The following is a 25,685-nucleotide window of genomic DNA, read 5'->3' as shown; positions in this document are numbered from 1 at the left end:
AGACTAAACAAAAGTAGTAGGCTTGATTACCAACAATGATGAGACAGCCTACAGGGAGGAGGTGAGGGCCCTGGGAGAGTGGTGCCAGGAAAGTGGTGCCAGGTCCTCGGCATACACATCAAATTTGTCTTGGCCCCTAAAACCCTCACAAACTTTTATAGATGCACAATCGAGAGCATCCTGTCAGGCTGTATCACTCCCTGGTATGACAAATACACCCCCCGGAACCGCAGGGCTCTCCAGAGGGTGGTGTGGTCTGCCCAAAGCATCACCAGGGGCAAAATACCTGCCCTCCAGGACACCTACAGCAGCCGATGTCACAGGAAAGCCAAAAAGATAATCAAGGACAACAATCACCCAAGCCACAGCCTGTTCACCCCTCTATCATCCAGAAGGTGTGGTCAGTACAGGTGAATCAAAGCTGGGACCGAGAGACTGAAAACCAGCTTCAACTCAAGGCCATCCGACTGTTAAATAGTCATGACTAGCCGGCTTCGACACGGTTACATAACCCTGCACCTTAGAGGGGTGGCAGGTAGCCTAGTGGTTAGAGTGTTGGGCCAGTAACCGAAAGGTTGCTAGATCGAATTGCAGAACTGACAAGGAAAATTCTGTTGTTCTGCCCCTGAAAAAGGCAGTTAACCCACTGTTCCTAGGCCGCCATTGAAAATATGAATTTCTTCTTAACTGACTTGCCTAGTTAAATACAAAAATAGAAGAGGCTGCTGCCCTATATACTTGGAATCAAGGGCGAAATTAATAATTGAACACTAATTGTTTAAATACTGCTTTAATCATCTCATATGTATATACTGTATTCAATTCTATTGGATTTTATAGTTAATAGACTTTTTTCTATTGTATTATTGACTGTATGTTTGTTTATTCCATGTGTAACTCTGTGTTGTTGTTTGTGTCGCACTGCTTTGCTTTATCTTGGCCAGGTCGCAGTTGTAAATGAGAACTTGCCAACTTAGTTAAATAAAGGTGAAAAAAAAATATATAATAATAATTTTAGTCAATGCCACTCCGACATTGTTCAATCTAATATTTATATATTTCTTAATTCCATTTTTTCTATACTTTTAGATTAGTTTGTCATGTGATCTGTTAGATACTTCTGCACTGTTGGAGCTAGGAACACAAGCATTTCGCTACACCCACTAAAACATCTGCTAAATATGTATACGTGACCAATGAAATTAATTGATTTTCATGTCAAGTCACTGAGCTCTTCGGTAAAGGCCATTCTACTGCCAATGTTTGTGTCTAGAGATTTCTCATAACTGTGGTTGTGAAAATAGTAAAAACACTTCTGACAGTGCTGAACCTATAGCGCTACCGTAAGCGAAAAGATTTACCATTGCCTTCGGTTTGTTAAAATAGAGCCCTGTATCTTATCTAATCTGGTCATCTCCCTTATAAAGGTTCAGTAAACTAATAGTAGTGTTTTGGTTAGCGCTGCTATCGGTACAGGGGAGTAGGGGCTTGCCTGCACACTGAATAGAGAATGTGGAGTCAGGGGAAAAAGGAGCTGATAGTCACCTACTTAAGTCTGATAAGGGATGTGTACACACACACTCACGCGTACCCATATCACACCCGCTTGCATTCATGTGTGCACATATGTATGTTTGGTACAGTATATAAGATCAGTCCTGACCCAAGCTAAGGTGTATCTACCACTGGTTGTGATTTCAGGAGTGACCATGAAGTGTCTCGTTATTGTGCTGGTATGTGCTGTGCTCGCTGAGGGAATCCACAGGTTAGTACTCACTTTATTTCTTTTTCACATTTTCACTCCAGCTGCTCTTTTTCATTAAATTCTCCCTAAAACACAATTTTCTTTTCTCATCTCTCATAGTCAATGATAACTCCTTGTCGCTCTCTCTACCCCTATTTGCATTTGCAGAGTTCGACTTCATATCTGAGTGCATCTGTGTTCTTGTTACCCTAGGATCCCTCTGGTGAAGCATAAGTCAATCCGTGAGAGAATGATGCAGAAGGGAGAACGCCTGCCCTACCAAGACCCCGCTCTCAAATACTTTCCTGACGAGTTCGCTGGCTCCACCACCATGTACATCAACAACTATGCTGACGTACGTACATGCTCTAAAACCCAAGCTTATGGTCTATCTAGAATGTTACTCAATGTCCTGCCTATATCTGTCCACAGTAGTCTATTTTCATATTCCAGAATGAAATTCTGATGTAGGCTAATGTATAAAATGTGAATTCTAGGTCTAACTAGATAACAACCATGTCACGATAACGTCTAACTCCATGAAGTAGAGTCTAAACCAAGCCAACCACTCTAGATCTGATGCGTTGTTTTCTGAATGTATTAGCAGCACCTCTATCTTTTGTCAACTGTATTATCCCTGTTGTGTTTTCCAGACCACTTACTATGGAGCCATCACCATCGGTACTCCCCCCCAGTCCTTCCAGGTGTTGTTTGACACTGGCTCTGCCAACCTGTGGGTTGACTCTGTACTCTGCAACACTCAGGCCTGCAGTGAGTACAGCTGGATAGCTTCATGACAATATTACAACTACCTACTATGTGTATCAATTAACTGCTACTTCCTCAACAATAAATGTTACTAACTGTCCTACTACCACTACTACTACCTTTACTACTACTACTACTACAGTACTTCTAACTAGTACTACTACCATCAGAGATATTTAGGTCCATTATCACTTCTACACACTTCCCAGATAAATCAATTGTACACAGTATATTTCCTCTTTAAGTTGTTTGTGTCCCTTCCTCCTGCAGACACCCACACAAAGTTCAACCCCCAGCAGTCGTCCACCTACTCAGCTAATGGGCAAACTTTCTACCTGCCCTACGGAGCTGGCAGTCTCAGTGGAGTCTTCGGATACGACACCGTCAACGTGAGTTCCACCATAACAACCTTACAAATACTTAACTACTACCACAGTTATTCTTCACTACATGCAATAAAAAGCCACAACAGATACAGCCACAACAGTACATGTACTTCCATTCTAATAAAACCAACGTGTTTCCATGATGCTGAGTGTGTGTGTTGTTTGACACCTCTTTAGGTCGGTGGTATTGTCATCAACAACCAGGAGATTGGTCTGAGCACTGACGAGCCAGGTCAGAATTTTGTTGTGGCCCAGTTTGATGGTATCCTTGGCCTTTCCTATCCTTCCATCTCAGCCGGACAAGAAACTCCCGTCATGGACAACATGATGTCTCAGAACCTTCTGCAGGCTAACATATTTGCATTCTACATGACCAGGTCAGTACTCCTGCCATCACTTATACCACAAACATACCACTACTTATCACAAATATACCACTACTTACCACATATATACCACTACTTATCGCTAATATACCACTACCACTACTTACCACACATATACCACTACCAATACTTACCACATATGTACCACTATCAATACTTACCACACATAAACCACTACCAATACTTACCACAAATATACCACTACTTACCACATATACACCACAACCACTACTTACCACATATATACTACTACTTACCACACATATGCCCCTACCACTACTTACCACACATATACCACTACAGATGTCAGATCTTAATTGGACCCCTTTCGCCGCAAGAGGAAAATAATCCTGCAGAAGGAGGATTTGAATATCTGAATAATTATTTAGAATTGTACCAGTGGGCAGCTGGAAGCGTGTTTGTATACAAAGCAGTACTATACCTACATTCTACCTTATGTAGGCTACGTGAAGGCTACGGCGTGTCTCGTGTGAATCCTTATGTGGATTATAATAAACGGGCATATTCGTAGGGGGTAGATGTATTTTTCGTTAGGGAAAAATCTGTTGTTTTACATTAACTGTTTTATTATATGTTGAATGCAAGCAATAGGCAGAATTAATTATTGTTTTCTTCAAATCCTGTGTGGTCCAGCGGTTACAGCCACTGACCCCGGCACATATATGTCAGAGTCGGCATGGGTTCAAATTCGGCCCACTGCCCTTTGACTCATGGATCAATGTCTATTTTTGACGCATTCATTTTGTGTGGTTACATGATTAAACCAGAAACAACTCAAAGGTTAACAGTTTAGGAATTCATTCTGAGTGGTTAAGTTTAGGGCTATGGTTTGGGGAAGGCTTAAAACAAAATAATACAAAATGACACGCCTATGTATCATCAGTATTCATAATATTCTTAATGCTCGCTAGAGCATTGTGATCTGCCATAGTGCAGTGGTCTAAGCAGCTCATACCGAACCTCATGAGTTTGCGCCCTGTGCTGAGCGATCTAGTTACCAGCCTGAGACTACATTAGACCCTCAAGTTAATTGCATTTATTTAAATGTTTTCAAGAAGTAAAATGAATCAACTAAATCGTCTTTGGATAGGCTCAAATGCATAAACATATTGACAGCTTTAAGAAACGAAATATTAAAGGCACACAATACAAGCTTCCAATTCACACCAAAGACCAGAACTATATTCACAAATTATACATAGCCTAACTATAAAACTCGGACAAGCATCCACACTGGAGGAAGGTTTATTGTTCCACAGCAGGCCTACATCTGTCAATCAGATGATGGCCCAAATCAGCTCATAAACTCAGCCAGGGAAACAAACAGTAGCGGTTTTCACACCTTTTCACACTTACTTCATTACCGCTCCCTAAAAGACGATGTCGGCGTTACCTTAGTCCTGCTTGCAACCAAAGTGTTTCAAGATATGTTCACCCTCTGGTTGGTATTGTAATAAGAACAACAGAGTACTTTTTGAGCAGACTAAGGGTGATGTATCTATTTGACAAGCATTCCATACAATAGAAATAAAGTATCCACTGTGGGAATTGACATGACACTAATGTTGGTGTAGCCTATAGTTACAATTTTATTGGTTTCCTATTTATGTTATCCAAAAGTGTCTGATATGGTCATTACTTATCAAGATCGGGGGTAAAATATCCCTGGACTGTCCATATTTAAAATGTGTAAATAAATCTAGTAAATTGGGGGTGATTGAGTTATTTGTGCCAGAAAGGTATGGACTGGAATGGTAGGTCTATATGTGCTCGCAGAAGGCAGAAGCCCTAACCCACTACACCCCACGACTGAACTCAATTTTGAACTTAGGATACACCTGAAACTTCTCATAGCCTAGTGGAGACCAATATCTATCTTCTGTTATTAAGCTATATCAAACGACGGTTGTTTATGTGTAAGACTGCATTTCAGATACATGTTTGTACATTTGAATGTTGCAGTAATTTGACCCAGACCTAATGTTTCAGCGAGAGGATTTTGATATTTAAATAGCAAGCACTGATCGACTGCCCCAGCATGGACAGAAAGACAACTGCTCTTTTTTCAGGGACCTACAAGGCTCATTTGGATTTCCTGATACAGCAGGAAAATGAGCAGTGACAAAAAAGTGATCAAGTTAAGATCTGACATCTGTACCCCTACCACTACTTACTTACCACACATATAATGTACTACTACCGGACCTCAATATAAAATACACACAGATATCACAGAACCTTCTGCAGACCAATGTGTTTGTTTTCTAGATGACCAGGTAATATATTTTAATGATGTACTTACATATTTATGTACATAATCAATGTTATATTCATTACTCCTGCTCCAGAAACTAAATCACTGATATAAGACTTAAGATTTTTGAGAAGAAAAGTGTCTTCTGTGAAGAGTGAACCATCTTCTTGCCAACCTCCTATCTATGTAAAACTGTTTGATGGCTTAAAACTTTTTCTGTGCAGGGACAGTCAGCAGGGCAGTGAGCTGTCGTTTGGAGAAGTGGACACCACCAAGTACCAGGGTCAGATCTACTGGACCCCCGTCACCTCCCAGACATACTGGCAGATCGGCATCCAAGGGTCAGGATCAACCACACCAACCAAACATACCTAACCATACACTGACATCAGAACCACCAGGAGCCTTCAAAAGCTGGGATGAAAAATGTCTAAGGCCGCTGTCAATGCTAGTCTGTCTGTCTGTCTGTCTGTCTGTCTGTCTGTCTGTCTGTCTGTCTGTCTGTCTGTCTGTCTGTCTGTCTGTCTGTCTGTCTGTCTGTCTGTCTGTCTGTCTGTTTGTCTGTTTGTCTGTCTGACACTAACCCTTGTAAATCTCCAGGTTCCAGATCAATGGTCAGGAGACAGGGTGGTGTGGGCAAGGCTGCCAGGCCATCGTGGATACAGGCACCTCCATGCTGACTGCACCCAGACAGATCTTGGGAACCCTGATGCAGTCCATTGGAGCCCAGCAGGACCAGTATGGACAGGTAGCAGGAAGCCATTATAAACCATTACAGACCAGTACTAACTGACACCATAAACCAGTGTAATCCAGAAAGTAGAGGATGGGGAAACCAGTGCAGACTAGAGTTAACCAGTTATGGGATGTTTTGTGTCACTCATGTCTGTGAATTGTTTGTTGATGTAGTACACAGTGAACTGTAACCAGATCAACAGCCTGCCTACTCTCACCTTCACCATCAATGGAGTCAACTTCCCCCTGCCGCCATCTGCATACATCCAGCAGGTGAGTTAGTGTGTGTCTGTCCGTGTGTTACCCTCTATGACTGATGTTAGGATAATGAAGGCCATTTTAGATGGCTCAAGCTGGTCCATAAGCCATGTGCATGCCTAAGCCATGTGGCAGTAGTGCATGTGTGTTTATCTGCCTGTGTGTGTGTGTGTGTATTGCACTCAACATGCGTGTTCTCCTCTCTATCCAGAACAACCAGGTCTGCTCTGTGGGGATCACCCCCACCTACCTGCCGTCCCAGAACGGACAGCCCCTGTGGATTTTGGGAGATGTATTCCTCATGCAGTACTACTCCGTCTACGACCGCACAGGCAACCAAGTGGGCTTTGCCACCGCAGCCTAAACCTGACCAACATGACCATGACCGCAAGCCATCACAGACACCAACAGTTCTTAGAAGTCTACCACCCCAAACCTCACACAGAATCTATTCCACCTCTGGCCATTCTAGAACAACAATCACCAAAGGCATCAATTCTGAATCACCCATAGCAACCTCTCTTATTTTAGAACACATATTACCCATAACAACCACTCTGGTCATTATAATACGCATATTACCCCTGGCAACCACTGTGGGTCAGTTTGGCTTTGGTCCAGTGGGGTTAAAGCAAGCATCGACGTCATTGGGTTAAAGCTGTGGTCTTTGTTAGATGCTAATATATTCAGTTCAGCTGTAAGGTTGTTTCCTTTCTACTCTGGCATTGCAATGACAACCTCCTAATTCCCAGACAACATCGGATGTGAACACAGGTTCAGCCATGTTGCTGATTGCATCATGATGCTGAGTTGCAATTCTGAGTTGAGTGAAAAAGAAAATGACATACAGAAACACAGTGAAATATGAAAATATGATTTTTGACACTTAAATGCATTTCATCTCAAGACTGGATGTATTTGGTGTTTCTTTAGCTTCCATTTAGACTCAATAAACTGTTGAAGTGCACAATAATCCTATTTGTTTTGAATCCCTGTATCTGACACATCAAGCTCATGATGCCTGTAAGACTGAAATCTCACCTCACATTCACCACTGACTGTTGCCAGAAACTGCAACAAAAAACAAGAGCAGCTTTACCCAATTGGAGCCTGTAAATATTTCCAACCATCTACACATCTTACCTATTGAAATATTTATTACATAATGGCAGTAATAACTAAATATCACAGAGTCAAATATGCCATCTGTAATGAACACAAGGGGAGACAGAGAGCTGGTTTCAAGCGCAGGGCGCAGCAGGTGTTTATTGTAAAGGACCACAGGAGGAGGCAGGTAGCTGGGTCCAGGGGCAGGCAGAAGATCATACACAGGAGGAGGCAGGTAGCTGGGTTCAGGGGCAGGCAGAAGGTCATACACAGGAGGAGGCAGGTAGCTGGGTCCAGGGGCAGGCAGAATATCATACACAGGAGGAGGCAGGTAGCTGGGTTCAGGGGCAGGCAGAAGGTCATACACAGGAGGAGGCAGGTAGCTGGGTCCAGGGGCAGGCAGAAGGTCATACACAGGAGGAGGCAGGTAGCTGGGTCCAGGGTCAGGCAGAAGGTCATACATAGGAGGAGGCAGGTAGCTGGGTCCAGGTGATTAGAATTCAGGTGATTGGGATTTGGAGAGTGAGCTGCATTCAGGGGATCTACGTGTTTGAGGGTGTGAGTTGGAAGCAATCGTTACACCATCTGTTAAGTCCTAAGTATCCTTTAATGAAAGCTTCAACATTTCATTTCAGGGGCTGGTGTGTGTGCATGTTTTTGTTTGTTTCCACACACACACACACACACACACACACACACACACACACACACACACACACACACACACACACCACACACACACACACACACACACACACACACACACACACACACACAGTCACACACAGTCACACACACACACCATCATACACTGGCTTAAACTGATTATCAGGAGCAGAGATAGCAGAGACACACACACATTTGTGACACACACACACCAGTTTGTGATTTCACCCCCAGTCCTCATGTACCTGACCCCTCCTCCCTTCAAAGGGGAGCATCTCTCTGACTCATGTCCACACAGATTGCTCCGACCCTGGGGAAGCCTGCTCTGAGATATGGCCTGTCACTGTCTGTCTGGGTCTGTGCCTCATTCACCACACAAGACACAAGAACTCACACACCCTCCATATTTTGCTTTGCTCTCTAAGCAGACAGAGGAGTTCAGCACTATTCTCTATTTTATCAGGTCCCCAGTTTACAGACATAACAGTGCTTAAATGACTTCATCATCCTGTTTTTTTAGTTTCTATAAAACATCTGTATATCTGTGGTCCATTAGTTCCAACAGAGGCTCAGCTCTCTACTCAGCCCTCTACTCCATTAGTAAGAGACTGTGTGAGGCTCAGAGGGAAATGCTGCATTGCAGGTTTTCTAGTGAGGACAGGACAGTCCAGACAGGGCCTAGTACAGATGTATACAGAGCCACTGTGAAGTAGGGTAGGTCAGAAAATACATCGGGGGTAGAAATGTGAAGCTAGATAACTGTCTAAATCAGGGCAGAACTGCATACCTTATCAAAGCTCAATCAGTAATAAAATCAGTGCTAAATCAACAATCATGACTAGTTCACACACACACACACACACACACACACACACACACACACACACACACACACACACACACACACACACACACACACACCACACACACACACCAAATCACACGCACCACACACACACACACACACAGCTCCTGACCAGCAGGACAGAATTTGGTATGTCATCAAATATGAAGTGCTGTGTGAAAATAAACTATTCAGGCCTTTGTGAGCGCTCTTTACAGGACTGTTGTTTCTGTATCAGTGTGTGTAGAAACTATCTCCAATTATGTTAATATTAAAATAGACAACTTGGTAAATATCTGGAGAAGTATTTTCCAGCACATTGTTATTCATGACCTTTGAGAGGTGTTCATATCTCAGTGTATTGTGCTTTATATCTGTATTACTGATTAACACTAAGTGCTTATTATGCAGTAGCTAGGGGATTCCAATGACACAGCCAAAACAATGGACAATACCTGCTGTTAACTTTAAAATGATTGGAATGAATTATCCAAAGAGAGTGTAAAGAAGATTTTTTGAGCCATTTTGAAACAAATACACAGTTGAAGAAGTACTCAAAAGTCATACTTGAGTAAAAGTAGAAAATGGGAAATGACTCAAGTAAATCTAAGTTACCCAGTAAAATACTGCTTGAGTTAAAGTCTAAAAGGATTTGGTTTTAATAAATTTAAGTATCAAAAGTAAATGTACTTTCTAGAATATGCTTAAGTATCAAAAGATTAGATTTGATTACAGTCATTTAGCAGCAATTTACAGTAATGAGTGCATACATTTTCATACTTTATTTCATAGAGCTCCTTCATGGGAATAGAACCCACAACCTTCACGTTGCAAGTGCCATGCGCTACCAACTGAGCTACAGCAAAAGTAAAAGACTAAATAATTTCAAATTCCTTAAATTAGGAAAATCAGACGGAACTATTTTTGTGTCTTTCGTATTTACGGATAACCAGCGGCACACTCCAACACTCAGCCATCATTTACAAACTAAGCATTTAAAGAGTCCGTCAGATCAGAGGCAGTAGGGATGACCACAGATGTTCTCTTGATAAGTGTGTAAATTGGACCATTTTCATGTCCTGCTAAGTATTAAAAATGTAATGAGTACTTTTGGATGTCAGGGAAAATGTATAGAGTAAAAAGTACATTTTCTTTAGGAATGTAGTGAAGTAAAAGTTGACAGAAATATAAATAGTGAGTCAAGTACAGATACCTCAAAAAGACTACTTAAGTAGCACTTTAAAGTACTTTTACTTAAGTACTTTACACCACTGCGAATACATTTACTTTTAATTAAGAGACAGGCGAAACTGTGCAAACGCTTTATCTCCTCTCTCTTTCATCTCTCTCTTTCATCTCTCTCTTTCTTTATCATCTCTCTCTACCTCTCATCTTTCACACACCAAAATGTTGCTACATCTTTTCAAATGTTTATTTAGTTGATGGCTCCTGAATTATAGTATAATTCTGGTGTGATGTCTGTTAAAACATACAGTATGTATACAGTATTTCACCCATGTTGACTAAACTTCAGCTCACATCGTATTTCTACATACCATTAGTAATAACACTGTGGACTCTATTTTCGGCTGGTATTAAAGTGGCTCTTGTGTCAAACACACGCTCTTAGGCAATTTCGACTTGTAAAAGCCAGCGCTCTGCTATTTTGTAACACTGGCGCCAGTAATTTACCTGTCTTATGTTAACTCGCTTGTGCTGAGGTGGGAGGGGTGGAAATATTGTAGGTGTGTCTTTAAAAACGTGTGCCAAAGTGCCAATTTCCAGCAGCGATACTGGTGATATTTAATACTCACTGGTCGCTGGTCTTGGCAATACCGCAGTTGGTTATGGCATCGATTATGCTAGAGGAGGCGCACAGTAGCCTAATCAGTAGCCTATAACCAATGTCTTATTCAAATATAATGAGCAACATGTTTTTTCTTTATATTGGACATCATTTTTCTGATCGCTGTCCTTGGTAGCCTCGGCTATTGACCGGTTTGTTTACCTTTCAAATGGCAAGGTCACTAACAGGCCATATACATGGTGATAGTAGGCTAATATTACTATAATAGAGTTTAACGTTTGGGCATTGTCCAATTGTTCTTGCCTCGAATATGCAGTGCATTTAAAAATGTGAATGCAATATGTGTAGACAAATATTTCCATGTTAAAGTCAATAACAAAAACTAGATTGGCTACATGTTTGTTATAACTAGGCCTATTGTAGGGTTACTGTATACTATATAATAAACTGTGTTCAATGGATAGGAAAAACATCCATGCCTCAGGTCGAAGGGCCCTTAGTCCTACTTTATTTTAAGATTCTGAAATGTCAGAATAATAGTAGAGAGAATGATTTATTTCAGCTTTTATTTCTTTCATCACATTCCCATTGGGTCAGAAGTTTACATACACTCAATTAGTCTTTGATTGGCATTGCCTTTAAAATGTTTACCTTGGGTCAAACGTTTCAGGTAGCCTTCCACAAGCTTCCCACAATAAGTTGGGTGGATTTTGGCCCAAGACAATAGCTATTTGGCGAGTAGGTCAGTGGACAATGACTCCACCTTAGCCAGCACAGTCTGTTCAGATTTAATGATAGCCGCCATTACCATGGCTAGGTCGGGGGATCAGAGTCCGTGTCAGGTGAGCCCGAGGCTTCAGCAGAGGCCTGCTCTTTTGTGGCCAGCGGCCGTTGTTGTCTCAACATTTTATGATTAACAGGCCAACATTTTCTGGAAAAAAAAGCCAGGTTATTAAATTGGGTTCGATTCCAAATGAAATGTTACAAAATCAACACGGTGGGGAGGTGTTGGTCAAGTATTAATAGTAAATTGTTCACCCTGGATAATAGGAGCACCGAGAAAAGGCGTCTTCACATGTTGCTGCGCACCAGCGCCCTCCATATGCACATATTCTTATTCCATCCCTTTAGATTTGTGTGTATTAGGTAGCTGTTGTGGAATTGTTAGATTACTTGTTAGATATTACTGCACTGTCGGAACAAGAATCACAAGCATTTCGCTACACTCAAATTAACATCTGCTAACCATGTCTATGTGACCAATAGAATTTGATTTGATGAAACTGGTTCTCATGAGGACCGCCACAGGAAAGGAAGACCCAGAGTTACCTCTGCTGCAGAGGATAAGTTCATTAGAGTTAACTGCACCTCAGATTTCAGCCCAAATACTGTTGAAGTCGGAAGTTTACATACACTTAGGTTGAAGTCATTAAAACTCCTTTTTCAACCACTCCACAAATTTGTTGTTAACAAACTATTGTTTTGGCAAGTCGGTCAGGACATCTACTTTGTGCATGACACAAGTAATTTTTTCCAACAATTGCTTACAGACAGATTATTTCACTTATAATTCACTGTATCACAATTCCAGTGGGTCAGACGTTTACATACACTAAGTTGAATGTGACTTTAAACAGCTTGGAAAATTCCAGAAAATGATGTCATGGCTTTAGAAGCTTCTGATGGGCTAATTGACATCATTTGAGTCAATTGGATGTGTACCTGTGGATGTATTTCAAGGCCTACCTTCAAACTCAGTGCTTCTTTGCTTGACATCATGGGAAAATCAAAAGAAATCAGCCAAGACCTCAGAAAAATTATTGTAGACCTCCACAAGCCTGGTTCGTCCTTGGGAGCAATTTCCAAATGCCTAAAGGTACAACGTTCATCTGTACAAACAATAGTATGCAAGTATAAACAACATGGGACCACGCAGCCGTCATACCACTCAGGAAGGAGACACGTTCTGTCTCCTAGAGATGAACGTACTTTGGTGCGAAAAGTGCAAATCAATCCCAGAACAACAGCAAAGGACCCTGTGAAGATGCTGGAGGAAACAGGTACAAAAGTATCTATATCCACAGTAAGCCACTGCTCCAAAACCGCCATAAAAAAGCCAGACTACGGTTTGCAACTGCACATGGGGACAAAGATCGTACTTTTTGGAGAAATGTCCTCTGGTCTGATAAAACAAAAATAGAACTGTTTGGCCATAATGACCATCGTTATATTTGGTGGAAAAAGGGGGAGGCTTGCAAGCCGAAGAACACCATCCCAACCGTGAAGCACGGGGGTGGCAGCATCATGTTGTGGGGGTGCTTTGCTGCCGGAGCGACTGGTGCACTTCACAAAATAGATGGCATCAGGAGGCAGGAAAATTATGTGGATATTTTGAAGCAACATCTCAAGACATCAGTCAGGAAGTTAAAGCTTGGTCGCAAATGGGTCTTCCAAATGGACAATGACCCCAAGCATACTTCCAAAGTTGTGGCAAAATGACTTAAGGACAACAAAGTCAACGTATTGGAGTGGCCATCACAAAGCCCTGACCTCAATCCTATGGAAAGTTTGTGGACAGAACTGAAAAACCCTGTGCAAACAAGGAGGCCTACAAACCTGACTCAGTTACACCAGCTCTGTCAGGAGGAATGGGCCAAAATTCACCCAACTTATTGTGGGAAGCTTGTGGAAGGCTACCTGACCCAAGTTAAACAATTTAAAGGCAATGCTACCAAATACTAATTGAGTGTATATAAACTTCTGACCCAATGGGAATGTGATGAAAGAAATAAAAGCTGAAATAAATCATTCTCTCTACTATTATTCTGACATTTCACAATCTTAAAATAAAGTGGTGATCCTAACTGACCTAGGACAGGGAATTTTTACTAGGATTAAATGTCAGGAATGGTGAAACACTGAGTTTAAATGTATTTGGCTAAGGTGTATGTAAACTTCCGACTTCAACTGTACTTCCCTCTCCACACTAGGGCCAGGCAGGGTTTCTGTTTATCCCCTTTCCTATTTGATATGGCTATTGAGCCTCTTGCTATCGCCCTGCGCATGGAGGAGAGGATTAAGAGAATATTAACTCACAAGGTGTCCTTATATGCAGACAATCTTCTTTTATACATCTCTAACCCTGTCGAGTCCATACCCTATCTCTTTGACATGCTACAAGATTTTGGGACATTCTCTTGTTATAAGTTAAACCTAACAAAAAGCGTGTTCCTCCCCATTAATCAGTTAGCAGAAGGAATTGGGTATGCCAATTTCCCATTTAAGGTAGAGCATCAGGTCTTTACTTATTTGGGATTAAAGGTCACACGCTCATTTAAGGCTCTGTTTAAACATAACTTCAAAACACTCCTGGAGCGCACTAAGCAGGATTTCATAAGGTGGCCGTCTCTTCCCATTTCACTAACAGGTCGCAATAATTCTGTTAAGACTATACTACCTAGGTTTTTCTACTTTTCCAAATGATTCCCATTTTTCTGCCAAAGTCAATGTTCAAACAACTGGACAGCTACATTTCCAACTTCATTTGTAATAAGTCAAATACACGAATGAGAAAGGTATATCTAGATAGACCTAAACCCACAGGCCTTCCTAATTTTTTACACTGCTACCGGTCAGCAAATATATCTAAATGTGTTGGGTTATTGGGTTTCTACATTTGAAAACCAGGATGGACCAACTTGGGCCATCATGGAGTTACGGTCAAGCCTTCCAACTTCTCCTGTCTCGCTCCTGTGCTCCCCACTGCCCATGAACCTTGGCACCCATGTTCTGAAACCCATTGTTAAGAACTCCTTTCAAATCTGGTCCCAATTCCGAAGTCACTTTAGCCTTAAACAAGCAAGCGGCTTCTCTCCATTAACATCTAATCATCTCTTCCCAGCGTCACAGATTGACACGGCATTCCAGTTCTGGCCTAGGAACGGTCTGGTGTTTTTTGTGACCTATTTATTGATAACACATTCGTCTCATTTGATACTCTGAGGGTTGACAATAATATTCCCAATACCCACTTTTTTAGATACCTGCAAACTCGCAGCTTAGCCAAAAAACATTTCACTTCATTTCCACTCGAGCCCGCTAAGTGTCCAGTCGAGAGGTGCTTAGATCTTAACCCTTATCTGAAGGGCACAATCTCCAGATTATACAGTATAATACAGGACATTAATCCGCCTTCCTTTGCAAATACAAAATCTGCATAGGAGCAAGACATAGGTGGCGAGCTACCCGATGATATATGGCAACATTGAGCGTATCCACACAAGTATTGAGCGTATAAACACATCATCATTTTGCATAAGGCATGGGTTCATTCAGTTTAAGGTTTTGCACCGTCTCCATTACTCAAATGACAGATTGGCGAAAATATACCCAAATGTTGACCACAAGTGTTTGAGATGTCCAGCGACTGTGGGACAGATGTTTTGGTCATGCCAATTTTTGAGTGGCCCCTGGGACCCCATTTTTTAGGTATTCTCAAAATATGTGTAATACAACTGTTAGCCCCAACCCGGTCACTGACATTTTTGGGGTACTTCCCTTTGACCAGAATGCATCAGGCGTGGTAGACTGGAAGTCTGCAAAGCCGCCCTCCTTTATGCAGTGGGCAAAGGAGGTGATGTCATCTCTGCCTGTGGAGAAGGTTAGGTACACTGTGCATGGGTCCCGACAAAAGTTTGATTTAACCTGGTCCCCATTAATACAATATGTGGAGAGCCTGTCTTTTACTTAGTGGAACTTGTATAGTTTGGTAAGCAGTAATGTCTGTTCTAGTGGCCATTTGTGCTGATAAGAATTTTTTTTGAACTTTTTTATCCATTGTTTTTTTCTATTACTGTTTGTTTCTGTTTTTCTTTCTTATTTAACTTACTTTTATAGATGCATCGGTGGGTGGGTGGTTTAGAGGGAGGGAGTGGAGGGTGGGAGAAAGTGAGGGAGTGGAAGATAGGAGGGAGGGAGTGTAGGGGATGGATGGATGAGAGAATGAGGGGTTGGGTTTGCACTGTGTTAGTTGTTATATCTGAAAATCTATAAATGAAGTAAAAAATATATATATATATATATAAATAAATAATATGTACATATAAATATATGGATGAGCGATGACAGAGCGGCATAGGCAAGATGCAGTAGATGGTATAGAGTACAGTATATACATATGAAATGAGAAATGTAAGCTATGTAAACATTACAACTACCTTATACACCCAAGTGTAAAGGAATGAATAAGAATATGTACATAAAAATATATGAATGAGCGATGGCCGAACGGCATAGGCAAGATGCAGTAGATGGTATTGAGTACAGTATATACATATGAAATGAGAAATGTAAGATATGTAAACATCACTAAAGTGGCATTATTTAAAGTGACCAGTGATCCATTTATTAAAGTAGCCAATGATTCGAGTCTGTATGTAGGTAGCAGCATCTCTGTGTTATTGATGGCTGTTTAACAGCGCTAGGCGCTTGATGGTTTTTACAACTACACTTGAAGAAACTTGAAATGTTGAAATGTTTTGGATTGACTGACGATCTTGTCCTAAAGTATTGATGGACTGTCGTTTCTTTTTGCTTATTTGAGCTGTTTGAGGCTGCTCCAACACACCACCGGCGGAGAAGAGGTATTCGGAGCGGACTTCAAGTCTGACTCAGGAGGCGTGCACAACCATCCACCGCTTCCGAGTTTATTACTTGCTAATATTCAGTCTCTGGATAATGAAGTAGATGAGCTCATGGCAAGGATCTCCTTACAGAGAGACATCAGGGATTGTAACATACTCTGTTTCACGGAAACATGGCTCTCTCGGGATATACTCCCCATCCATACAGCCAGCTGGCTTCTCAGTACATTGCGCAGACAGGAATAAAGAACTCTCCGGGAAGAAGAAAGGCGGGGGTGTATGTTTCATGATTAACGATTCATGGTGTGATTGTGATAACATACATATACTGAAGTCCTTTTGTTCACCCGACCTAAAATACCTCACAATCAAACGCCGACCATATTACCTCCCAAGAGAATTCTCTTCGGTTATAGTCACAGCCATGTATATTCCCCCTCAAGCCGATACCACGACGGCCCGCCAAGAACTACACTGGACTTTATGCAAACTGGAAACCACATATCCTGAGACCGCATTTATTGTAGCTGGGGATTTTAACAAAGCAAATCAACGGCAATTCAACGGCTCAGACACGAGACGTATGTGGCAGGGTCTACAGACAATCACAGATTACAAAGGGAAAACCAGCCATATTGCGGACACCGACGTCTTTCCTCCGGAAAAGCTAAACACCTTCTTCGCCCGCTTTGAGGATAACACTGTGCCACCGACGCGGCCCACTACCGAGGACTGTGGGCTCTGCTTCCCCGTGGCTGACGTGAGTAAGACATTTAAGCGTTTTAACTCTCGCAAGGCTGCCGGCCCAGAAAGGAATCCCTAGCCATGTCCTCAGAGCATACATAGATCAGCTGGCTGGAGTGTTTACGGATATATTCAATCTCTCCCTATCCCAGTCTGATGTCCCCACTTGCTTCAAGATGTCCACCACTGTTCCTGTACCCAAGAAAGCAAAGGCAACTGAATTAAATGACTATCGCCTTTTAGCACTCACTTCTGTCATCATGAAGTGCTTTGAGAGACTAGTTAAGGATCATATCACCTCTACCTTACCTGACACCATTGACCCATGTCAAATTGCTTACCACCCCAATAGATCCACAGATGATGCAATCACCATCACAATGCACACTGCCCTATCCCATCTGGACAAGAGGAATATCTATGTAAGAATGCTGTTCATTGACTATAGTTCTGCCTTCAACACCATAGTACGATCCAAGCTTATCATTAAGCTCGGGGCCCTGGGTCTGAACCCCGCACTGTGCAACTAGGTCCTGGACTTCAGGATGGGCCGGCCCCAGGTGGTGAAGGTAGGAAACAACACCTCCACTTCGCTGATCCTCAACACAGGGACCCAACACGGGTGCATGCTCAGCCCCCTCCTGTACTCCCTGTTTACCAATGACTGTGTGGCCACGCTCGCCTCCAACTCAATCATCAAGTTTGCAGACGACACAAAAGTAGTAGGCCTGATTATCAACAATGACGAGACAGCCTACAGGGAGGAGGTGAGGGCCCTGGCAGAGTGGTGCCAGGAAAATAACCTCATACTCAACGTCAACAATACAAAGGAGCTGATCGTGGACTTCAGGAAACAGCAGAGGGAGCACGCCCCTATCCACATCGATGGGACAGCAGTGGAGAAGGAGGAAAGCTTCATGTTCCTCGGCGTACACATCAATGACGTTCTGAAATGGTCCACCCACAGAGACAGTGTGGTGAAGAAGGCTCAGCAGCGCCTCTTCAACCTCTGGAGGCTGAATAAATATGGCTTGACCCCTAAAACCCTCACAAACCTTTACAGATGCACATTGAGAGCATCCTGTTAGGCTGTATCACAGCCTGCTATTGCAACTGCACCGCCCGGAACCGCAGGGCTCTCCAGAGGGTAGTAAGGTCTGCGCAACACATCACCGGGGGCAAACTACCTGCCCTCCAGGACACCTACAGCAGGAGATGTTACGGGAAGGCCAAAAAGATCTGTCACAGGCGTCGTAGTGAATAGACCAAGGCACAGCGTGTTGAGTGCTCATCTTTATTTTGAATGAAAGCACTTCACAAAGAAAAACAAACGACAGCCAAACAGTTCTGTCAGGTATCCTAACATACTAAACAGAAAGCAACCACCCACAAAACCCAAAGGAAAACAGGCTGCCTAAGTATGGCTTCCAATCAGAGACAACGAAAGACACCTGCCTCTGATTGGAAACCATACTCGGCCGAACATGGAAAACGAAACATAGAAATAGAAAACTAGAACAAATTCCCCTAGAAACACAAAACCCCAAAACACACAAAACAACTCCCCTGCCACACCCTTACCATTCTACTATGGCAAATGACCCTTTTCACTGGTCAGGACGTGACAAGATCATCAAGGACAACAACCACCGGAGCCATGGCCTGTTCACCCTGCTATCATCCAGAAGGTGTGGTCAGTACAGGTGAATCAAATCTGGGACCGAGAGACTGAAAAACAGCTACTATCTCAAGGCCATCAGACTGTTAAACAGCCATCACTAACATTGAGCGGCTGCTGCCAACATACTGACTCAAATCTCTAGCCACTTTAATAATTAAAATTAAACAATGCCATTATATATAATGTTTACATACCCTACATTACTCATCTCATATGTATATACTGTACTCTATACCATCAACTGCATCTTGCCAATGCCGTTCGGCCATCGCTCATCCATATATTATTATGTACATATTCTTATTTATTCCTTTGTTGTTGTGAAATTGTTAGATTACTTGTTAGATATTACTGCATGGTCAGAACTAGAAGCACAGGCATTTCGCTACACTCGCATTAACATCTGCTAACCATGTGTATGTGACCAATTGTTTTTGATTTGTTTTGATTTACTCATCTCATATGTATATACTGTATTCAATTCTATTGTATTTTAGTCAATGCCACTCCGACATTGATCAATCTAATATTTATATATTTCTTAATTCCATTTTCTTATACTTTTAGATTAGTTTGTAATGTTGTGATCTGTTAGATACTTCTGCACTGTTGGAGCTAGGAACACAAGCATTTCGCTACACCCACAAAAACATTTTCATGTCAAGTCACTGAGCTCTTCAGTAAAGGCCATTCTACTGCCAATGTTTGTGTCTGGAGATTTCTCATAACTGTGGTTTTGAAAATAGCAAAAACACTTCTGACAGTGCTGAACCTATAGCGCTACCGTAAGCGAAAAGATTTACCATTGCCTTCGGTTTGTTAAAATAGAGCCCTGGATCTTATCTAATCTGGTCATCTCCCTTATAAAGGTTCAGTAAACTAATAGTAGTGTTTTGGTTAGCGCTGCTATCGGTACAGGGGAGTAGGGGCTTGCCTGCACACTGAATAGAGAATGTGGAGTCAGGGGAAAAAGGAGCTGATAGTCACCTACTTAAGTCTGATAAGGGATGTGTACACACACACTCACGCGTACCCATATCACACCCGCTTGCATTCATGTGTGCACATATGTATGTTTGGTACAGTATATAAGATCAGTCCTGACCCAAGCTAAGGTGTATCTACCACTGGTTGTGATTTCAGGAGTGACCATGAAGTGTCTCGTTATTGTGCTGGTATGTGCTGTGCTCGCTGAGGGAATCCACAGGTTAGTACTCACTTTATTTCTTTTTCACATTTTCACTCCAGTTGCTCTTTTTCATTAAATTCTCCCTAAAACACAATTTTCTTTTCTCATCTCTCATAGTCAATGATAACTCCTTATCGCTCTCTCTACCCCTATTTGCATTTGCAAAGTTCGACTTCATATCTGAGTGCATCTGTGTTCTTGTTACCCTAGGATCCCTCTGGTGAAGCATAAGTCAATCCGTGAGAGAATGATGGAGAAGGGAGAACGCCTGCCCTACCAAGACCCCGCTCTCAAATACTTTCCTGACGAGTTCGCTGGCTCCACCACCATGTACATCAACAACTACGCTGACGTACGTACATGCTCTAAAACCCAAGCTTATGGTCTATCTAGAATGTTACTCAATGTCCTGTCTATATCTGTCCACAGTAATCTATTTTCATATTCCAGAATGAAATTCTGATGTAGGCTAATGTATAAAATGTGAATTCTAGGTCTAACTAGATAACAACAATGTCACGATAACGTCTAACTCCATGAAGTAGAGTCTAAACCAAGCCAACCACTCTAGATCTGATGCGTTGTTGTCTGAATGTATTAGCAGCACCTCTATCTTTTGTCAACTGTATTATCCCTGTTGTGTTTTCCAGACCACTTACTATGGAGCCATCACCATCGGTACTCCCCCCCAGTCCTTCCAGGTGTTGTTTGACACTGGCTCTGCCAACCTGTGGGTTGACTCTGTACTCTGCAACACTCAGGCCTGCAGTGAGTACAGCTGGATAGCTTCATGACAATATTACAACTACCTACTATGTGTATCAATTAACTGCTACTTCCTCAACAATAAATGTTACTAACTGTACTACTACCACTACTACTACCTTTACTACTACTACTACTACAGTACTTCTACTAGTACTACTACTATTAGAGATATTTAGGTCCATTATCACTTCTACACACTTCCCAGATAAATAAATTGTAGACAGTATATTTCCTCTTTAAGTTGTTTGTGTCCCTTCCTCCTGCAGACACCCACACAAAGTTCAACCCCCAGCAGTCGTCCACCTACTCAGCGAATGGGCAAACTTTCTACCTGCCCTACGGAGCTGGCAGTCTCAGTGGAGTCTTCGGATACGACACCGTCAACGTGAGTTCCACCATAACAACCTTACAAATACTACTTCTACCACAGTTATTCTTCACTACATGCAATAAAAAGCCACAACAGATACAGCCACAACAGTACATGTACTTCCATTCTAATAAAACCAACGTGTTTCCATGATGCTGAGTGTGTGTGTTGTTTGACACCTCTTTAGGTCGGTGGTATTGTCATCAACAACCAGGAGATTGGTCTGAGCACTGACGAGCCAGGTCAGAATTTTGTTGTGGCCCAGTTTGATGGTATCCTTGGCCTGTCCTACCCTTCCATCTCAGCTGGACAAGAAACTCCCGTCATGGACAACATGATGTCTCAGAACCTTCTGCAGGCTAACATATTTGCATTCTACATGACCAGGTCAGTACTCCTGCCATCACTTATACCACAAATATACCACTACTTATCACAAATATACCACTACCACTACTTACCACATATATATCACTACTTATCACAAATATACCACTACCAATACTTACCACAAATATACCACTACTTACCACAAATATACCACTACCAATACATATACCAGGAAAATAATATTGCGGCAGGAGGATTTGAATATCTGAATAATTATTTAGAATTGTACCAGTGGGCAGCTGGAAGTGTGTTTGTATACAAAGCAGTACTATACCTACATTCTACCTTATGTAGGCTACGTGAAGGCTACGGCGTGTCTCGTGTGAATCCTTATGTGGATTATAATAAACGGGCATATTCGTAGGGGGTAGATGTATTTTCGTTAGGGATAATCAGTTTTACATTAACTGTTTTATTATATGTTGAAGGAAAGCAATAGGCATAATTAATCATTGTTTTCCTCAATTCCTGTGTGGTCCAGCGGTTACAGCCACTGACCCCGGCACATATATGTCAGAGTCGGCATGGGTTCAAATTCGGCCCACTGCCCTTTGACTCATGGGTCAATGTCTATTTTTGACGCATTCATTTTGTGTGGTTACATGATTAAACCAGAAACAACTCAAAGGTTAACAGTTTAGGAATTCATTCTGAGTGGTTAAGTTTAGGGCTATGGTTTGGGGAAGGCTTAAAACAAAATAATACAAAATGACACGCCTATGTATCATCAGTATTCATAATATTCTTAATGCTCGCTAGAGCATTGTGATCTGCCATAGTGCAGTGGTCTAAGCAGCTCATACCGAACCTCATGAGTTTGCGCCCTGTGCTGAGCGATCTAGTGACCAGCCTGAGACTACATTAGACCCTCAAGTTAATTGCATTTATTTAAATGTTTTCAAGAAGTAAAATTAATCAACTAAATCGTCTTTGGATAGGCTCAAATGCATAAACATATTGACAGCTTTAAGAAACGAAATATTAAAGGCACACAATACAAGCTTCCAATTCACACCAAAGACCAGAACTATATTCACAAATTATACATAGCCTAACTATAAAACTCGGACAAGCATCCACACGGAGGAAGGTTTATTGTTCCACAGCAGGCCTACATCTGTCAATCAGATGATGGCTCAAATCAGCTCATAAACTCAGCCAGGGAAACAAACAGTAGCGGTTTTCACACCTTTTCACACTTACTTCATTACCGCTCCCTAAAAGGCGATGTCGGCGTTACCTTAGTCCTGCTTGCAACCAAAGTGTTTCAAGATATGTTCACCCTCTGGTTGGTATTGTAATAAGAACAACAGAGTACTTTTTGAGCAGACTAAGGGTGATGTATCTATTTGACAAGCATTCCATACAATAGAAATAAAGTATCCACTGTGGGAATTGACATGACACTAATGTTGGTGTAGCCTATAGTTACAATTTTATTGGTTTCCTATTTATGTTATCCAAAAGGGTCTGATATGGTCATTTCTTATCAAGATCGGGGGTAAAATATCCCTGGACTGTCCATATTTAAAATGTGTAAATAAATCTAGTATATCGGGGGATTGACTTATTAGTGCCAGAAAGTTGTGGGCCGGAATTAAACCAAAGCCAACATGGTAGGCTTATATGTGCGAGCTGGCGGCAGCAACCCTAAACCACCCCACGCTACCACAACCCACGATTGAACTACATTTTGAACTTAAGATACACTTGAAGCTTGTATGTCATAGCCTAGATGAGACCAATATCTATCTTGTGTTGTTATGCTATATAAAAGGACAGTTGTTGATGTGTATGACTGCATTTCAGATACATGTTTGTACATTTGAATGTTGCAGTAATTTGACCCAGACCTAATGTTTCAGCGAGAGGATTTTGATATTTAAATAGCAAGCCCTGATCGACTGCCCCAGCATGGACAGAAAGACAACTGCTCTTTTTTCAGGGACCCACAAGGCTCATTTGGATTTCCTGATACAGCAGGAAAATGATCAGTGACAAAAAAGTGATCAAGTTAAGATCTGACATCTGTACCCCTACCACTACTTACTTACCACACATATAATGTACTACTACCAGACCTCAATATAAAATACACACAGATATCACAGAACCTTCTGCAGGCCAATGAGTTTGTTTTCTAGATGACCGTGTAATATACTTTAATTATGTACTTACATATTTATGTACATAATCAATGTTATATTCATTACTCCTGCTCCAGAAACTATATCACTGATATAAGGAACAATATTTTTGAGGAGAAAAGTGTCTTCTGTGAGTGAACCATCTTCTTGCCAATCGCCTTCTATCTATGTAAAACTGTTAGATGGCTTAAAACTTTTTCTGTGCAGGGACAGTCAGCAGGGCAGTGAGCTGTCGTTTGGAGAAGTGGACACCACCAAGTACCAGGGTCAGATCTACTGGACCCCCGTCACCTCCCAGACATACTGGCAGATCGGCATCCAAGGGTCAGGATCAACCACACCAACCAAACATACCTAACCATACACTGACATCAGAACCACCAGGAGCCTTCAAAAGCTGGGATGAAAAATGTCTAAGGCCGCTGTCAATGCTAGTCTGTCTGTCTGTCTGTCTGTCTGTCTGTCGGTCTGTCGGTCTGTCGGTCTGTCGGTCTGTCTGACTGACTGACTGACTGACTGACTGACTGACTGACTGACTGACACTAACCCTTGTAAATCTCCAGGTTCCAGATCAACGGTCAGGAGACAGGGTGGTGTGGGCAAGGCTGCCAGGCCATCGTGGATACAGGCACCTCCATGCTGACTGCACCCGGACAGATCATGGGAACCCTGATGCAGTCCATTGGAGCCCAGCAGGACCAGTATGGACAGGTAGCAGGAAGCCATTATAAACCATTACAGACCAGTACTAACTGACACCATAAACCAGTGTAATCCAGAAGTAGAGGATGGGGAAACCAGTGCAGACTAGAGTTAACCAGTTATGGGATGTTTTGTGTCACTCATGTCTGTGAATTGTTTGTTGATGTAGTACACAGTGAACTGTAACCAGATCAACAGCCTGCCTACTCTCACCTTCACCATCAATGGAGTCAACTTCCCCCTGCCGCCATCTACATACATCCAGATGGTGAGTTAGTGTGTGTCTGTCCGTGTGTTACCCTCTATGACTGATGTTAGGATAATGAAAGCCATTTTAGATGGCTCAAGCTGGTCCATAAGCCATGTGCATGCCTAAGCCATGTGTCAGTAGTGCATGTGTGTTTATCTGCCTGTGTGTGTGTGTGTATTGCACTCAACATGCGTGTTCTCCTCTCTATCCAGAACAACCAGGTCTGCTCTGTGGGGATCACCCCCACCTACCTGCCGTCCCAGAACGGACAGCCCCTGTGGATTTTGGGAGATGTATTCCTCATGCAGTACTACTCCGTCTACGACCGCACAGGCAACCAAGTGGGCTTTGCCACCGCAGCCTAAACCTGACCAACATGACCATGACCGCAAGCCAACACAGACACCGACAGTTCTTAGAAGTCTACCACCCCAAACCTCACACAGAATCTATTCCACCTCTGGCCATTCTAGAACAACAATCACCAAAGGCATCAATTCTGAATCACCCATAGCAACCTCTCTTATTTTAGAACACATATTACCCATAACAACCACTCTGGTCATTATAATACGCATATTACCCCTGGCAACCACTGTGGGTCAGTTTGGCTTTGGTCCAGTGGGGTTAAAGCAAGCATCGACGTCATTGGGTTAAAGCTGTGGTCTTTGTTAGATGCTAATATATTCAGTTCAGCTGTAAGGTTGTTTCCTTTCTACTCTGGCATTGCAATGACAACCTCCTAATTCCCAGACAACATCGGATGTGAACACAGGTTCAGCCATGTTGCTGATTGCATCATGATGCTGAGTTGCAATTCTGAGTT

At 42.2% G+C, this 25,685-nt stretch overlaps 3 protein-coding genes across 4 annotated transcripts in view; 2 read left to right on the top strand and 1 right to left on the bottom strand.

Annotated features, from left to right (window-relative positions):
- mapk8ip2 (mitogen-activated protein kinase 8 interacting protein 2) overlaps nucleotides 1-25,685 on the bottom strand; it is a 154,842-nt gene that overhangs the window by 99,560 nt on the left and 29,597 nt on the right. The gene's annotated exons all lie outside the window — the stretch shown is intronic.
- LOC123723760 (gastricsin) lies at nucleotides 1,644-7,525 on the top strand. The gene is made up of 9 exons (XM_082957265.1): nucleotides 1,644-1,765; nucleotides 1,958-2,099; nucleotides 2,398-2,515; nucleotides 2,783-2,901; nucleotides 3,076-3,275; nucleotides 5,784-5,900; nucleotides 6,160-6,307; nucleotides 6,469-6,567; nucleotides 6,764-7,525. Exons 1-9 carry the CDS (start codon nucleotides 1,710-1,712, stop codon nucleotides 6,914-6,916), a joined length of 1,152 nt encoding a protein of 383 aa, XP_082813391.1. The 5' UTR covers nucleotides 1,644-1,709; the 3' UTR covers nucleotides 6,917-7,525.
- On the top strand, nucleotides 20,116-24,904 carry LOC123728131 (gastricsin-like). Its single transcript, XM_082957264.1, has 8 exons — nucleotides 20,116-20,250; nucleotides 20,443-20,584; nucleotides 20,883-21,000; nucleotides 21,267-21,385; nucleotides 21,558-21,757; nucleotides 24,115-24,231; nucleotides 24,471-24,618; nucleotides 24,779-24,904. Exons 1-8 carry the CDS (start codon nucleotides 20,195-20,197, stop codon nucleotides 24,884-24,886), a joined length of 1,008 nt encoding a protein of 335 aa, XP_082813390.1. The 5' UTR covers nucleotides 20,116-20,194; the 3' UTR covers nucleotides 24,887-24,904.

Source organism: Salmo salar, chromosome 10 (genome assembly GCF_965601325.2).
Source record: "Salmo salar chromosome 10, fSalSal1, whole genome shotgun sequence".
Lineage (NCBI taxonomy): Eukaryota > Metazoa > Chordata > Actinopteri > Salmoniformes > Salmonidae > Salmo > Salmo salar.
The sequence above is the reverse complement of the archived record's forward strand: the minus strand, read 5'-3'. Positions and strand labels throughout refer to the sequence as shown.